At 44.1% G+C, this 18,934-nt stretch overlaps 1 protein-coding gene across 4 annotated transcripts in view; it reads right to left on the bottom strand.

Moving 5' to 3' along the window:
* Positions 1 to 18,934, bottom strand: part of LOC137426721 (synaptotagmin-14) — a 291,083-nt gene that overhangs the window by 211,545 nt on the left and 60,604 nt on the right. The window contains exon 1 of one of the 4 annotated variants that reach the window (XM_078779095.1): positions 14,369 to 14,413. The exons of 1 other annotated variant lie outside the window; for it this stretch is intronic. In XM_078779095.1, coding sequence (XP_078635221.1) covers positions 14,369 to 14,405 — 37 coding nt within the window. In that variant the 5' untranslated portion in view covers positions 14,406 to 14,413. Of the gene's footprint in view, positions 1 to 14,188; positions 14,414 to 18,934 lie in introns of those variants that run through there. 2 more of the 4 variants (XM_068115531.2, XM_068115530.2) reach the window with 2 other exon arrangements.

Raw genomic sequence — 18,934 nt, 5'->3', positions numbered from 1 at the left:
AACAACAGAGCACTGGTCTTGTGTTGAGATGTCTTGAGTGGTATCAATTTCCACAGCAAACATGTCTGTTACTTCTTCAGAAATCCACCGACGTATCTTATCCCGGATAACTGTGATAACATAATTCACTGTAGTTTTAGACAGCAAAGTTACCAAGGAGCCTCGACCTCGTGAACTCTTTGCCTTCTCATGTTGCTTCTTGCTGTTCTGGACAAAGTGAGAGAGATGATCGGCTGTGCAGGAATCATACTTCCGAAGTAGTTTTACAACTTCCAGAAATGTACCATTTTCGATCTCCTCATTGACAAGTATGTATGCCGCTTCTTCATTACTTCCTCTGGAGCTCAGTCCCCTCTTATCAATGAGTTTGACCACATCCACAACTCTTTCCATCACTTGTCGTGTCTTTCTAACCTCATAATGATGGCTGCGTGCGAGCAGGTGAGAAACGCTGGACTGTTGTCGATCTACCAGGTATGCTGTAGAGCATCTCAAATGAAAAGAAGAGCGTTCCTGTTCTTCAACACGTGTATGTACATGTCGCCAGTCAGTCATTCCCTCGATGAACGTGGACCAGTCTGAGGTGCTGGAAAACGCCAAGCACACTGAACAGTGAAGAGAATGATTGTTCTTGTTGTATGACAACCACCATCTGTTTGTACCATCTTTTCGCATGAAACACCTCTTGACCACTCGGTTGTCAGTTTTTTGATAAGGGTGGTAATTCCAAAACAGCAAACAATCTTCATCTCTACATGGTTTCTTAAAGTAGTAATCGAGGGGTATCCCTCCTCTGCAAGTGCAGCAGCTGCAGCAGGTACATCTCTCTCAGCTGACCGCACCTGTTCGTGTTCACCAATTTGCACCAATTCTGCCGATTCAGCTGCCAATTGGTCATCTACTGATTCATCTGCCAATTGATCATCTACCAATTCAGCTGCTGATGGTCCAGCTACCGATTCAGTATCCTTATCCCTGTGTTCACTGACTTCACCAGGCCCAGTATTAGTACTTTTGAACAGATCCAAAAAGTTTCTGCACTTTGAAGCACAATCTGACAGTTTCTTTTTCTTTCGATCACGTTCCTTCTCAGCACCTCCTTTTCTTCTCTTCTGGTTTGCTTTATCCATTGTTGGTTACAGATGCAGATGCTGAAGGAAAAAAAATTAGAATCGTAAGTCAGTTCGCGACATTGTTATCAATACTAGATCAGTAGTCAGTAGACCTATCTAAACTTACTTGGCCTATCGGCTCAAAATCCTTTTAACTGTTGACTTGGTAGTTTTTACAATCGTCGAAGGAAACACGTATCGGGAGTACATACGACATAGCGATTGTGAACGTGACAGCTCTGAGGCGTCTTTCGCTTCGCATCGCAGTGACAGTGACAACCAACATGGCGGCTGTAAGATTCAAATCTGGCTTAAAACCCCCTCACCTCACAGCCCACAGCCTTCAACCAGACATATTAACACGCTCCTCCCCCTTCATTCCCGTTCTTCAAAGCAAAGCGGTAAAAATTGTTGAGTCGCCATTATCTATGACGAGCAACGGTACCCGCTCTGAGGGCGGGGCTTCAATTTGGAGGCGCGATTTATTTTAACATCCGTTAAATATCACACACAAATCATCAAAATGTGAACAGTGTTTTTAGAATTTCAATAAAAAAACCACATCACTGTTCATATCGGTAAATATTATTCCATCGTGTTTCAAATCGTGATTAGTGACATCAACTGTTCGCTTTTCTTTAGGAAAAAAAATGGAATGATTTTGTACGGCACCTCTTCTTCAGCTTAGAACTTCAGGACACACGTCATTGCTGATAAAAGTTCCTTTTCTCTCTTTGAAGTTCTTGGCAAACATTTTTATATTGTCACTGCTGCCAACGCGACGCCATGGCATTATTCATAACATTCATTCATTCATCTAATGATCATGAAACATTATTCTTACGCTCATTAAAGGTTCATTAAACGACTACGAAAATAAAAACGAAAAACATTACGAAATTACGTTCACACCGTCACATCAAACACGACCGTGAACACAAAAGTCACAAACATCGTCACAAACGTTACGTTACGTAATTCAAACCGTGAACACATCGAATATTGGAGAGCCCACTGCGCAAACGATTTGTTTGCTCTGGTACGTGTTACTGGGCGGGTACCGTTGCTAGTAATATTATAATGAGGCGTCAGGGGCGACCTTTTGAACTTTTGATATTTAGCGGGGAATCCCCGGGGATGGAGCCAAAAGTTTTCCATGACAAAATTTTTTTCAGCAGTTTTTTTATCCAGCCCAGCGGCCCATTTTTTACCCAGCGGTCCCAGCCCACCGGGCATTGCCCAAATGCCCTATGGCCAGTCCGCCCATGGTTCATTTGATAATCCTTCGGGAGCAACAGGGTGAGAGGCGAGACAGACTTTCCAGGATTGAAATATGTGTTCCATTTGTCAGACCAGCATTTCATCAATTCCAGATCAGCAGACGAGTGACGTGCTTCCGTCTTCCTGTCGTTTTCGTTTTATTCATCATGTCGTTATGTGCCGGATAATACAATTCATGTTGCCTCTCCCTCCTGCATGTTCTCTACAATAGACATATAAAGTAAAAATCTGTATTAGGTACTCACACTTTGTGCCAAATGAATCTGATTCACAACTGTTGAATGAATGAATGAATGATTGTTTTAAAGCCATTTTCCCCGCTGGAGCGGGGGTTAGCCTTGCGGGCCCCATGACAATCATGGTTCCCTGTTTGAGGCAATGTTTTATGGCCAGATGCCCTTCCTGACGCCAACCCTCAGTCGCCTTTTACGACTTGCAGGGATACGGTGTACCTATTCTAAATCGGGGTACACACCGGGATCGTTCATCCCAGCAAGCTGGTACTCAATTTTCCGACCTCGGAAGGATGACAGGCTGAGTCAACCCCCCTGGTGTTAATTTAGCGATCGATCGGGATTCGAACCCAGGATCCTAGGATCCCAAGCCGGCACCCTAACTGCTAAGCCAACACCAGGCTGATTCACAATTCAGTTGACTGCTCAAAAATATTTCCCTGAATTGAAAGAAAGGCGATGAACAAGCCAGCCGTGCGACAATCTAAATTCAATGAAGAGGATGTTCTTGTAGGCCTTCGTGGTTCAGTTATGGTAAATGAGTAGCAACATCAGATAAAGCACATTTACATTCTCCAAACGTCTTCTCAATGCATTCCACTGGCTTGACAAGATGCATCTCATCGAATTGTTAAAATACATCTGGTTTTATGTTTCTATCAATAGCCCTTCTGCAAACAAGTCTAAACCAGTCCGACAGTTTGGAATTCGTGTTCTGCAGCGCTGCAACCTGGAAGCGAATGTCTGATGTGAGGTAACGTTGCCTCGCTTTGAAAGGTGATGCCCATAGAAACTCAACAAACCTCTGTCAAACATGTGAATAATTTACAGGCACTTGAGCCGGATTGCCACATTGCTCAACAATATGGAAGGCATCGACATGTGGTCTCACAGTTTCAGCTATGTTCGCACCAGGTAGACTGAACTTGCCCACAGCTTGTTTACCCGAAGAGTTCGTGTTGATTGCAGATATTACCATTCGACAACTCAACGCAAAAATGCAGAAACTTGCGGAAACAACCTTGCTGTTTGACCCAGAATATCAAACACGTTTACCATGTGACCATGAAATATGTACGTGGCCACATGAGAAACGTTTCCTTGCTCCATGGAAATTCGACACTTAAAATGTACATATTAGTCTTAAAATGTACATATTAAATGTACATAAAGAGTAAGTTCCCATTGGACTTACTCCGACACGGGGGCTTATAGATTGGGTCTCACCTGTCCTTCCGTCTGCAACCATATATTGGTGTTGTGTGGACCAATTTTGTTCATACTTGGCAAAAAGACAATACATGATGGCATACATACGCACATTATATTGTTTCACGATGCGATCAAATATGGCCGACTGGAGACCATTTTAGTTGTAAAAAAAATAAAAACCCCCGATGTTGAACACGTCCTTGAGAAACCATTTCTCGGACATGCATTTGTCGATGTTGCTCAAACTTGGCACACAGATAAAGAATAATGGCTTATATATGCACGTCATTTTCTTTCGAGATCAGATCCAATATGACCGACTCGTGGCCATTTTGTTACTTACACGAGTCCCCAACCATTTATTGAACATGCATGGTCTGCTTTTGTTAAAACTTCGCATAAGCACAGTACATGATGGCCAACACATGCACCTCACTTTATTTTGCCATTTGATCAAAGATGGCCGACTGGTAGACGGCCATTTTAGTTGTAAAAACACCCGATATTGAACACATCCTCAACCATTTTTCAGACATGCATTTACCGATATTGTTAAAACTCGGCATACAGATAATGAATGATGGCTTACATATGCATGTCTGTTTTTTCGAGATCAATTTTAATTTGGCCGACTGGCTGCCATGTTATTACTAGTAAGGGAAACATATGAAAATCTGTTAACTAAATTGTTACCAAAAGATTTCTTCACCAATATGTTTGTAAAGGTGTGTAATAACATGTGTTAAAATGTTGAAGGTCAACGCCCGTGGGAAACCCAGAAAAAAAGCTGTTGAATTCGGGTACCGAAAAATTATTTTCGAGAATTTTTATTTTTTTAAATCGGCCCTTAAGTAACTTATGAGGGGTCAAATAAGGGTTTTTCATGATTCTGAGGTGATTGATAACATTTATATTTCACCACAGACACTCCTTTGTGGAAAAATAATTTCTAAATATATCTCATTTTCTACATTGCAGGACATGGAGTCTAGCAATATGGATGAAGACGTTACTCCACCTGTGCTCAATTGCTTCATCTGTGCACGCTCGGATACACCAGCTGAAAGGCTCATACAGGCAACTCCAAAGGGATACTCAACTTTATTGAAACAAGCAGAAACTGTCGAAAATGTTACTGTTGTGGAACGTATGAAGGAGGCTCAAAAGGAAGGAAAACTGAGGTACCACCAGAAGTGTAAAAATGATCTGTACAACAACTTTGTTGCAACCACCAAGAAGTCAGCTCAAGCATCAAAGGCAGAGAAAGAGTCATCAAAGTTGAAGAGAAGACGCACTACTTGTGAGTTCAGTTCATCAATTGGCTGCAGTTCTAGAAGATCACAGTCAGTTGACCTCCTGTATAAGGATGTATGCATTCTTTGCAACCAACCAGCCCAGCTCTACAAAAATAATCCAGCACAAGCTAGAAAGAAATACAGAGTGCCAGATAATTTGACTGCAGATACACTGAAGGCAAGCTTGCTGAAGACAGCACGGAGTCGCGGGGATGACTGGGGCACTGAAGTCACTGGACGCCTGGAAGGGATCAACGACTTGGTAGCAGAAGAAACACTGTACCATTTGCGATGCAAACTTATGTTTGCGAGAGGTGACAGTTTGTCCAAGACTGATGAGGAAGGAAAAAGGAAGAGAGGACAGAGGAGTATTGATGAGGAGCGAGAGGTAGTTTTTATTGAATTCTGCGAATGGTTAGACTCAGAATTAGAGCATGGGGTAATGAACATGGACCAAGTCCATGAAAAGCTGCAGGAGTTTGATCAGTCACCAGAGAAGAGCCTTTCTTATTCAAAGCATTGGCTAAAGATAAAACTTCTAGAGAAATACGAAGACACCTTGTATTTCACAACACAGGAAAGAAGGGCAGATGTACTCTGTCTCAAAGATGGCACCGACAATATTCTGCGAGGGCATCATGCTAATCTTGACCATGGAGATGAGAAGACTCAGATCATAAAGACGGCACTCAAGTTCATATCCAATGATATTGCCTTGATTGATTTAGGTCCAAAGTCATACCCCACCACACACAGTATGACTGACATCGATAGTCAGCTGACACTTGTTCCTGCAAGCCTTCAGATGTTCTTGAGACCGATTGTCAAGACAGACGAAAGAGTTGCCGTTTGGGGGCAGATTTTTATTAAGGCCTGTCGACCTCGGTCTGGAGTATTGCCACACCAAATGGGGCTTGCCATACAACTTGATCATAGATTTGGGTCAAAATGGATGCTCAACAAGTTCCACCGGCTGGGATACACTGAGTCTTACACGGAGACACAAAACTACAAATACTGCTTCCTTAATAGTAGGAGTGGAGATGATGTTCCAGATACTTCTGGCACTCTTGACACCATTGTGGAGGAAACCGATGAACAGATCAATGATGAGGTTGCGGTTGATGCTGCGCTTGAGGATCAATCAGTGATGACAGCCAAAGTGCCAGCCAGTGAAAGTGAATTGTCAAGTAATGATCAGGTGGTCTTTATGGAGGTTGGGGAAACAAACAATGCAGTCACTCAGTTTGTTGGAGACAATATAGATTTAAACATTGTCTCTATTCACGGAAACACTCCCTTTCACTCAATGGGTTGGATCGAAGTCACCTCTCCGGCACCACCTTTGCCAGATCCACAGACAACAGCAGCTTTCCCCCGGGTGAAGTTGAAGGCACTCGACAAAGCTAAGATCCTGAGAGGAACTGAAGTAAAGATTATTCCATTTACGAACAGGAAACAGATAGGAACGAACGCGATCATGTTTCTCCCCCTCGCTGAGCTTTCCTCCTCCCTGGCTCATGATCAGCCACTCCTCACTCCAGGTGACACACTCTGGGCAGTGGGGTGGGTGATCAAAGCCAACGATCCTGAGTTCCCACACTCCAACTGGAATGGCTGGATGAAGAGAATCCATGCTAATGATGCAAAGCAGAGCACACAAATCGAGTTCCTCCCAGGAGAAGGAGATTGAAGGAATTGAAGAAGGGTGAAATTCGGTACAACATGTTCTCAAGGAAGGCAGCGGCAGGAGTGATCAAACCAGAGACTCTACCTCCAACAGAGGGTGCAGCTGCACAACATTCACTCCGTGCCTACCTGCAGACCCGGGACTGGATCCTTCTACAGAGCATGTCTCTGAACCCCAGTGACTATGGATGGACAATAGGTGTGCATGGGTATGAGCCAGTTCCAACACTGGACCCCACGGCTCCTGAGGAGCTATTGCAGTTCACGAGCTGTAATTGTCATGGAGATTGCAGCAACCGGCGATGCAGCTGCAAGAAGAATGGGGTCACGTGCATCTCGGCCTGTGGAGTCTGTAATGGCATTACATGCAGAAACTGCAGTCATGATGTTGTTGAGTCTGAAGAAGACATAGACAATGACTGTTGAAACTTCTGACATTGTGAATGAGAAATAACTCTTGAGTATTATATATGTATGTGAAATAAAAGCTACTTTGTGTGTAAATGTAAAAGTGAAAATATAAATGTTAACAATCAACTCAGAATCATGAAAAACCCTTATTTGACCCCTCATAAGTTACTTAAGGGCCGATTTAAAAAAATAAAAATTCTCGAAAATATTTTTTCGGTACCCGAATTCAACAGCTTTTTTTCTGGGTTTCCCACGGGAGTTGAACTTCAACATTTTAACACATGTTATTACACACCTTTACAAACATATTGGTGACGAAATTTTTTGGTAACAATTTAGTTAACGGATTTGTGAAATATCTCATAAAATGCCCTTACTATACCTAAATGTGTCCCCAACCATTTCTGGACATGCTTGGACCGATTTTGTTCAAACTTGGCACAAAGACAATACATGAGAGCATACATAAGCAGAGAATTTTGTTTTGTAATCCGACAAAAGATGGCCGATTGACTGCCTTTAACTCCATATAGCAAAATTACTAAAACCACGGGGGCTATGACATTTTGTTTCGTTGTTGTTGTTGTTATGTAGAAGGGTGGAGGGTTGTGTGTGGTCCATAGCTATAGTATTAAGAATAGTATGGTCCGTATGTCCGCAAAGATTAGATCACTCCTCTGACAGGGAAAATTGTCCGATTAAGTCGTATTATAAAACGTGCCTGGAGGAGGCAGTGAGTGTTAACTTTAAGACAGTGTAGAGTAAGTTTGTTGTGTAAAATCTCCTGTATATCAGGAGAGGCCAGATGAGGTCTTGTGACACCGGAAATTTGACATGAAAGACACACTGGAAAGAGTATTGCACTTTTTAAGGAACGACCTTTACAAACTGTTTGGCTAACAAGCCCCACAAGTAATGGCAGCGAGGTCTGCTGTGGAGCCCTAGAGGAAGTCAAAACACTTTTGCTCAGGCCTCTCCCACAGGATGGGACAGCCCAGAACATGGCCCTGCTCACAAATAGCGGGCAGCCAATAACAGGGGCTCGCCGTGAAAGGGGGCAGTGCCAGTTTGCGAGGGTCATGGCCGCATTCCACGCGGCAATTGAGCTTTGCACACGGCGAAGTCAACATCTTGTTTCTCTCTCGCACTTCATCCATGCAGCCGAACCACGCAGCCACACCATTGTGGTGGAGCCCCAACCAGCTCTTGCCAGCTACAGGCCCTTGTCTGTCCCCATTGTTCATTGTGTACGAGTCTCATAAACGGGGCACCATTAGGGGGTTAGGCTTTATTTATTTCATATTCTACATAAGTACGGTTTTCTCGTGCCTCATCTCCCTCATTCAATGTCGTCTTGCCCCAGATCTGTCCGAGTTCTGTAGCCTTGTCTATTTCTGTGTCGGGTTTCATTATATATATATTTTATTCTAAGAGACGTTTTCCCACCTTTTTCCTTCCACGCATTGTGCTACCAAGTTCGGCCTCGGATTAGAGCGATCCTTTCGGTTTTGTAAATGGTAAAGAAGAGTTAAGATAACGCAGTGTGAATTTGGCAAGCTCGGCAATCTTCAGGATTAGCAAAAGCTCCTGGCATGATGGGTGCCATTAGTCAGACCCGTCTACGCGACATTATTACATTTCACATCTGCAATCACTGATTCTCAACCAGTCATGAGTAACTTGACGCAAGGTATACTTAAGGACATGATGGCAGGATAGCTTAGAGGTAGCGTACATGCCTTTAAGCTCTCTAGTCTGAGTACTGTATATGATTCCCATTGGGATAGGACTCGAGGACGTTAAAAACCCAAAATGACCTATTGAATAATACACCATCATGTGCAGGTAACCAGGCCAACTTCCAAAATCTTGCCTTGCACAATTTGGAATTATCGATGGAAAGGCAATAGCAAGCAATCAGTGTATTTGCTGCGATAGAAATGCTTTAGCAGTAGCAAGACTCTACCTAAGAGTATGGTCCTAGATGAGAACTCTACTTTTATGAACCTACTATGATGTAGTCTCAGCAGAATGAAGAAGAGAAAAATAGTTTTCATGAATGATTGTCAGCTTTTCAAAGTTTGGCTTTACTGCTATATCTCCTCGAGTTAGTATTAATAAATATATTGCTAGATATAGAAAATATATGTACACTTGCTGAACATACATATTGTTACGTTTGTGGGGGCAGGCATGAAATACCTCATAGGAAAGTCAGCATCGTATAGATTAGCATGCTCCAAGTGTCGCAAAGAGAGAAGAAGAACCCATCTCAATGTACATAAGTAGGCCGTCTGTCCGGGTAAGAGCGTTTGCATGTCTCCATAAAAAGGGGTGGAGCTTGTGTTAAAAACATAGGGACTTAAAGATTAACTCCCCAGTGTGTAGTTGCCCTCGGTGATTTCTCCCTATGCTGTTTTATTACAAATAAAAAGCCATGCCACAAACGCTAATTCGCTCACAGCGCCGTTAGGGCCGACAAACAGCAGTTGCCGATCGGCAAGAAAACCCCAACGTCATCTGACCATTCCCGAACGACGCCTAGACTCCGCCCCCCCCCCACCCCCCGACAACTCGTAACGAGGAGGCCATGCCCTGGCCTTCGTGATTGGTGGAGGTGCGATGGGATGATTGAGTAGCGCTCGATGATTAGAGAGAGTGTGATGTCAGCGTGGAACATTCAAGAGCTAGAGAAAAAGGAACGCGGTCTGGCCATTTTGGTCTCTCTTGTCCTGAGTTTGGTTGCAGGCGACCGCATCTCTCTATCTTCCTCTCGTTTTGTCTTTGTCGCACTGGCAAACGGCTGTGGTTGTGCTACGTCCTTTCGTTAAGCCTTGGATAGTAACAGAGGAAGAAGAGGCAATCCTGTCGATCTCTGTCTCGGTGCCTTGGTGGACGGCAAGAGTGGGTCGTGCTGGTGCGTTTTTGGTCGCGTGTGCGCCTGTGAGGAGGAGGAATACGGCGGCGGTTTGCGGAGCTCTTGGCACATCGGTCAGAGGGAGACAAAGGCGAGAGGGGACCGGCCACAATAAATCACCTCACGTTCGTGGCGACTCGAACAGGGGCTTCGCGCCATCTGGCAATTTTCCAGCGTGCGGCTGCGGGCCACATTGTGCTTCCGGCTTCATTCAACGCCCTCACTTGAACAAAAACGCTAAGTGCCAGCACTATAAACACCATTTTCTTTTCATTCACTTTTCCCCTGTCTGTATTTTGCATCAGAGTGGAGGGTCCCTCATTTAGTAATTTTAGTTTACCTCAATTTCAGTTTACCTCGTTATCTTTTACATTACTGCAAATAAATTTATGCATTTGTTGAATTTTACTTTCTGTCCTGGTTCGTTTCTTTGTTTTGTGGGTTCGGAATAACCCCATGTGTTTCCGATCAGATAAGGCCTCGAACCTTCCCACGCGCGCAACAACATAATCCCGCCAAGTTTGAAGTACGCCTCGGAGTTAAAGCTCGTTTCAGTCATTCGTCCTCTTGGGGTGTTCACCCCGGGGACACGACAACATTCCAGGGTATTATTTACATCTTCAGGATTATTCAAAAGATAGCCGGCTTAATGTTCCTTCTAAAGGAGGATTCAGCCTCGATGCAGCAAGCGGTACTGGCAATTTGCACCAAACGGGAACAACACTTAAGTAGGGAGCAAATGCAGAACCTCAGAGCTTGACAAATAATACTCAGCTTTCTAACTTTCAAACATGATATATTGATACCATAAGTGATTAACATATAGTGTGCCAACAGGAGAAAAAACAACGAGAATGAAACACATACAAGAAAAGGCTGCTGTGCCGTATGACGGAATACCAGCATGGATTAATATACTCCTTAAACCCAATGTAAATAAACAATAATGTGGAATGAAGAACTAGTCTTGGTCGTGAAGACAAGTATCTGTACCGGCACTGCACTGTATTATCCAGTACGTGACCACAAACAATGGTGTGGATTCAAGTGTTCACAGCAGTGCGGACATAAGGCAGCGAAGGTGGAATCATTAATTAACTAACGCTTTTTTTGCAGATTCACTTCAAAGTGCATCATGTGACTGCTGCTTTGCATCGTTTCTGCGAGCTCAGCTGTGTCGCTGATGCGGTGCAACCTGTAAGTTAGAGTGGGAGTTTGTTAATTTATATTAACGCATCCTGGGAATTCTTCCACAAACATCTGCTCTCCCTCACTCACAGATCCATCCCATGTGACCTTCAGTTATGATACCCTACCTCCCACATCCGGTATCCTGCGATGAGGCAGTTGCTTTTGAAACAACTTGCATTCTCTTCCTGGAAAAATATGAAATTTGGCCAACCTCAAGATTAAACTTTTAAACCTATCTCCCTCCTCTAAAACCTGGTGGTGCCTTGTTATAAATCTGCTTCTCGTGTATGCTCCCCCTCCATCCCTTCCCTCTCCTCAGGTGACACCACAGCCAACTCTTTAGGAGGTCAAATGCTTCAATTCTCTATTTGCTTCCAAATATTGTCTCCCCAACCCCGAGATCTCTGTACCCACCCTACCCAGTTGCACCTCCAGAACTCTGTCTTTTCATCTGAGGAGGAGGTGGAGAAGTTTCTGGGAACTCTCAACTCTGGTTCTGCAACTGGCCCAAAGGGCATCAGCACACGTTTCCTAAAAACCTGCTCTACAGCTCTTGCACATCCTCTCTCTACTCTGTTCACCCTATAGTTTGCCCTCGGTCATCGTACATCTGCTTGGAAATCCACCAACATCACTGCACTACACAAAAAGTATAAAAACCAATCCCCTTAACTACAGACCAATCAGCTTACTTCCAATCATCAGCAAGGTCATGGAATCCAACATCGCAGTTGATATGAAATCCTTCCTTTTCTCCAACAACCTCATCCCAAATCAACAATTCAGATTCAGACCAGGTCACTCTACCTTGGACATGCTGCTTCTACGATCCCAAGAATGGATTGAGACCCTCAATGTCAGACGTGAGATCAGGGCCTTCTCATGCTTTTGATACAAAATGGCACCTAGCCTTGCTCTCCCAACTATCTGCCTATGGCATCCAAGGCCAACTCCACTCATGGCTTACCGACTTCCTCTACTCTCATAATGAACATGTGGCTCTCAAAGGATTCCTCTCATCTCCTCTCCCTGTCAAGGATGGAGCTCCAAGGCAGTGTGCTGGGCCCAGTCCTATTCCTGATTTTCATAAATGATCTCTCAAACTCTCTGGAAAATCCCCTTTATCTATTTTCTGATGACTCCACTGTCTGCTGTGACATCACTCATCAGATATGCTGTCAGCCACCTCTCTTCCCTCTCTTCACACCTTGACAAACAGTCAAAAACACAAGCTGGTCAAACACTTGGAATATCTTTTCCAATCCTGATAAATCTCACAATCTCACTCTCTCAAAAAGGACAACATGGCAACCTCCCCCTTCCCCTCCCTCTCCCTCTCCCTACCATCTACTCCCGGGTATCACTATCAGCCATGATCTTAACTGGGCAAACCACATATCTGAGTTGGCCTCCAAAGCCACTGGGCATCCTCCACCATTCAAAGTCTTTCTTTGGCACACCTGAACTTTAATCTACCTGCAAGGCCTCATTCACACCTTGATTAAGTACCAAACTACCCTCTGTTCTGGCACCTTTACCCTTCCTGTGCTCTGTCTCCCAACCAGGTTTCTACCAGGTGCATGTGGTCTGCCAGGAACCCCCTTTGGCAAACTCACAATATCCAGAATCACTGCTCACCTGCACATTCATTCACTTCATTCTCCCACTATCCCACCTACGGAATCAACTACCTATGTACAACTATCGGGGACGCCTCTTCATGGTGGTTGTACCCCCCTCCCACCCCCCCAAGCACTTGTCAAGGACCACATGTTCCCCATTCTTCCCTGCTGCCCGGATTTGTCGATCGATCGATCGATCCCCATGGACCGGCCCTTTCCCTCTTGCCTGTCTCTCACTCTCTCTCTTTATCTCTCCCCCTCTCTCTCTCTTACTCCCTGTCTTTCTCTCTCTCACTCTCTCTCTTTATCTCTCCCCCTCTCTTTCTTTATATCTCTATCTCTATCTCTATCTCTCTCTCTGACTCTCCCTCTCTGACTCTCCATATCTATCTATCTATCTCTATCTCTCTCTCTCTCTCTCTCTCTCTCTCTCTCTCTCTCTCTCTCTCTCTCTCTCTCTCTCTCTCTCTCTCTCTCTCTCTATCTATATCTCTCTCTCTCTAAGTCTGTCATGGCCCGACTTCGTGAAGGCGGGGGTACACCATCATATATGTGGGGGATCTCTGGGTTGCTCCTGGAACATCAGTCAGCTGTCTCCGTGCCACGGGCTGGTTCAAGAGAACTGTCCGGGGCTATATAACAACAACAACAACAACAACAACTACCTATGTCCTTTCAATCTCATTCTTCCCTCCTAGGCTTCAAGACAGCTGATCACCACTATCTCAGGTCATCCTCCACCAACAACCATGATCTTTTCTTCCCCCATTAACACCCACCCCTTTCAAAGTTTCCTGATCTTCCTTCCCCCTCTGTGTTTGAGAGTTTGGGGCTGTATCCATCTTGTTCACCCCTTGCCCGCATCCCTTATCACTGTATACAAAAGAAAACGTTTGGGGTGCTGGCAATTACCCGCCGACCCTTCATCGGAAGACACTGTAGGATCTTCAATGTCCACCAGCTAATGTACGAGTAAATAGGTGGACACCGACGGACACCAAACCCAGTCCGTCTGCGAGGGATGGTGCACATTGTGATGCGAGGTCCTTCCAACAGCTGATCAAGTAAAAACTTAAATGTTACTATATCCTGTTTGGAATTTGATTGCCTTCGGATAAATACCAACAAACACTTCTTTGATACTTAAATGCTTCGACAAGTACAAATAGTACCGTACAGCAATTACTACGTGCAGGTTCCGCATTCAGACTCATCTTATGCTTACCTGTAAATCAGATGATTATAAAGTCTTTCTCCAAAAGGTTACTTTAACATACACCAGCAGGGTTGTTGTACAACTTTTTTTCAGGCAACTCATTCTCTGACCGAGTTTGTCTCATTACGCTGATGTATCATATCGCGTACACATACGTATTATACACACACCTGCCTCGACAGATCCTACCTGGTGAGTCTATGCCGAGCCAGATCAGCCAACCCATAAGGAATTTGGACCGAACCAAAAGCATGCCATGGGGCGTGGCATGGGGTGAAATGAACACTGGTTGTCAAGGTATGGATAAAACCGACCACATTACCTCGGTCACCAAAATGCCTGTTAGTCGTCGTTTACAACCTTGGATTCATAGACGACTTCAAAAAGCCACTTACACTGAACTATTGACACATTATGAAGCAAGTTTCAATCAACCAAATGATTCGATCAAAAGGTTGTCTTCCTGCATTCTAAACACGTTTCCTAACACATGACTCCAACGTTTAAAAAAACCTTGAGCTAAATTAAGATAATTCTGAGTCAGGTCGTGATAATTCACCTGTTGAAACAATATGGCTCACAGGTTGAGCTATTAAAACATTTCATGCCATGGTCTGAAACACAAGCTTTCCTTTCCTGTTAGTCGTCCATCATTGTGGCAACATTATTACTGCAGTTTAAAAAACTCCATTACAGTGCACATTAAAATTCAGATAATAATATTCTTAATATGTGTAATGCAACAAGTTCTGAAACTGCAACTAGATTGTAAAACTAAACATTTCGAAAATGTTGCGGCCCACATAATAAATAAATATTGACTTTAATATATATATATATACATACATACATATGTATATACAATTACTAGCCAATATACCCATTACTAGCCAGCTCTATATAAAGCCAGCTCTATATATATTCATATATATATATGAATATATATATATATATGAATATATATATATGAATATATATATATATATATGAAGAATGAAGATATGAATATATATATATGAATATATATATATGAATATATATGAATATATATATGAATATATATATATGAATATATATATGTATATATATATGAATATATATATATATATATATATATATATATATATATATATATATAAAAATATAGTCAAGACCCCTGGGTGATGGATGGCTGACCGAGCTTTAACTCCGAGGCATATGAGCCGACAATATGGTGTCCCTTTATATGCGCATGAAGGAAACGGTGGTCTCGTCGTCTTAATTGAACGGACGGATGCGACGATGGTTTTCCGAAACCACAAACAAATCATATACTCATATACAGACACAGGGAGAAATAAATAAAATTAAATGTGGTGTGGTGCGTTGGCCGGTACTCAGCTTTGGTCTCCTCAAACGGCCCTCGAACCCTGGCGGTCGTCGAATGGGTCCCCGAGGTCTTGCACGGGAAAGTGCCCGATGGTGTGAAGTCATACCGTAGCCAGCCGCCCGTGCAAGGTAGCGGAAACCCCTCCTCCTCCGATTGCCACGATACACCAGGCTTCTACCACGCGTGAGACCGTATCGCTCAAAGCGCAGCCGCCTCCACCGAAGGCCCAGGGATAGAGAGAGAACAAACTGTGACTGCCTGTCACGAATGCCAGAACAGAGAGAGCAATCAAAGCCAAACTGTGACCGCTTGCCACGAACCCAGGACAGAGAGAGTGAAAATGGCAGTCCATTCGTCTTTTCTTTTTCCCGTTCGAGAAAGTTCCCTCTGACGTCACACGTGCTCTAATCACCGAGCGCCGTCGATTCGTCCCAACCAATGATCCTTCGGGGCGTGGCCTCACGGCCATTCTTGACGCCGATCAAGAAGATTCGGCTAGGCGGGGTAGTAGTATCTGGGTACCGTTGGCAATTATGTTGTTTTAATTTTGTGCCGAAGTCAAGGCTGGCCGAGTGAGTTTTATAAGAACAAAGGGAAAAATCATAGAGGCAGTTACACACTGGGAATTTATCCTTATGTCCTAACTAATTAGCATAGCTCTACTCCTCGTGTGGAGACACATATACGCTTACACGGACATTCGGCCCTGACGTCATCAAGGTTTCTTCTTCGCGAAATTCGGGGCACGCTAATCTATACAATTCTATCTAGACTACGGTATTTCATTACCTACCCCCACACACGTAACAATATATATGAATATGAATATATATATATATATATATACATATATATATATATATGTATATATATATATATATATATATATATATATATATATATATATATATATATATATATGAATGAATATATATGTATGAATATGTACAACTATATATAATTTCCAAGAAACATTATGTGCACGTACACTAGGGTGGCCCTTATTTTTGAAAGTTTGAAATGTTAAGCTCTCGCCATCTACAACTGGTCCATTTGCCCTAAAAACAAACAAGGCCAAATGTCAGATAAATTCATAAATATTTAGACCCTTGAACAAACGTGCCCCGTAGTCCAGCACCCTTGAACATTTCCCCCTATAGGCCATGTGATTGAGGTCACGTAACACTAAAAATAAAAAAATAACAAATTAAAATTGGCCGTGACTTGCTGTACTTTGCATGTCGTCACCACATTATGGAGCTGCTGCTTGCTGCAGCACTTAAAGCAGTCATGGGGAGCACCTCTGGACCTCTGGACCGGAAGGACCTCTGGACCGTCTTCTACCGACTCCTCTCTGGCCTTGCCCCCCCAGCTCTCTCTGGGCTCTGTCCCGCAAATATTCCTACAGGTCGCACAAGATCTGCCTGCAACCCTCTTATGGTTAAACTGCCAAAATCAAGACTCTCTGCTCACCTTCACTCCTTCATTCCTCTTTTCTCCAACCTCTGGAACAAACTCCCTCACTCTCTTCAATCCCACTCCACCCTCCAGGTCTTTAAAACAGCTGTTCACCACCATCTCTTATCTTCCCCCATCCAAAACCTTGATCTTTTCTATCCCCGATAATTTCACCCCAATTCCACTTTTTGAAATACCAACTTCTGTCCCCTGGAAGTCCTTGGTGTCCTTGTTTTATACTTCTCCCACCCCCCCCCCCTTCCCACGCCTCCTCCCCCCAAGCCCTCTCCCTCCCACACATCTCCCTGCTCTTAAATGTTGTGTGCTCTCAAGTGTTTGCATGCTTCCCATTCTCTTGTCTTCCGCTCCCTCTTTTTATATATTTTGTTTGTCTGGTTGATTTGTTTGTGAAGTAAATGTCAGCTCTTTCACGAGCCTCGATTCAGTATACAAAAAAAAAAGAAAAAAAAGTTCTTCTGTTTAAGAGATTCCAATCAAAGTGGGACTCTATTGACCAGACTGCATTCATCTCTGGTCTCTCTGATGAATCTGTCAAAGACCGCATTCTCCCTGTGAAGTTATCGATTTTGCAAAGAAGCAGCTTGACCTCAATTAGCCACGGGATGATTATAAAAAAACTTCTGGAACTGACCATTTTGTTTCTTGGAGGAGTTCCTGCTCGTGGCATTCATTTCCGTGCTCCTGGTGCGATTCACCATGCAAGATAGATGTCGAAGGCCATCTACAGTCTCAAAATCTGGCTTTTCCACCAACAGTTCAAGCTGACGGCACGAGAGAGGAATGGCCTACGAGAAATTTGTCTGTTTGTTTCTGAAGTGTATTTGCAAGCCTGGATGAAAGCTCAAAGTGCAGCTGAAGCTCCAATGAATGATCTGCTGCTGATGAAGACCTTGATCTCTCACAAGACTGCAAGTCATGCAATCTCAATAGCCACCAGTGAGAAGTTGAGGAACCATCTGTGGTACTTGCCAGAAGAGCTGGTGGGGTTGGCCTTCTTCGACAAACAAGTGCCTATCGCTACTAAACAACTGATGGTGGAAGCACTGAAAGGCGAGCGTCCATTAGATGAAGAACCATCAAAGATGCCACGGCCTGACATGAAAGCCTTAAGTGAGAAGGGAAGTGAAGAATTTGTGTCACCACACACAAAAACATTCTTCGAAAAGTTGAAAATCTCGTCAGACTTTTTAACTGTGGATCCAAGCACATGGGGTGACCATGAAGGCTACAGAGCTGCTGTGGAACGGATCAGGGAGTTGAAGGTCGTAAATGACCACGCTGAATGAGGTGTGGCCCTCATGAAAAGTTACAACCGGCTCCTTACCAAGGATGAGGAGCAACTCCAATTCTTACTTCAGGTCATGTCTGAACACCACCGCCGTACTTATCCCGACTGTCGGAAAGCAACATTGGCTAAAATCAGGCAGCTGTGGCGGTTACCTTATTGGGACATAATCCACGGGCACGGGCTTTTGATTGTGTGGGCGTGACGTGTGTGCGGTTGTTGAAGCCACGCGTTATCTTATTAGGACATAATCCACGGGCACGGGCTTCTGATTGTGTGGGCGTGACGTGCGCGCGGTTGTTGAAACCACGCCCTCCGAAGTGGGGTTTTGGCGCTATAAAAAGCTGTATGAGTTCCGTTCACGAGGGCTTTTCTGTGGAATAAAGGAGCTTTGAACACCTAAGAAATGGCCTCGTCTTCTCGTCATCCGCAACTCCTAAACTGGTGACCCCAGCTGCCCCCGAACGGATTCGGGGGCTGCAAACGAACACGGCAAGCGCGCCCTGGCCAGGGAAGCCACCTAAACTGGTGACCCCGGCTGCTCCCGAACGGATTCGGGGGCTGCAAACGAACATGGCAAGCGCAGTTTCGATCGAACTGCCGGAGTTTTGCGAACGTTTTC

The sequence above is a fragment of the Myxine glutinosa genome, chromosome 5, assembly GCF_964187855.1.
Source record: "Myxine glutinosa chromosome 5, kmMyxGlut1.1, whole genome shotgun sequence".
NCBI lineage: Eukaryota > Metazoa > Chordata > Myxini > Myxiniformes > Myxinidae > Myxine > Myxine glutinosa.
This window is presented reverse-complemented; position numbering and strand designations above follow the sequence as displayed.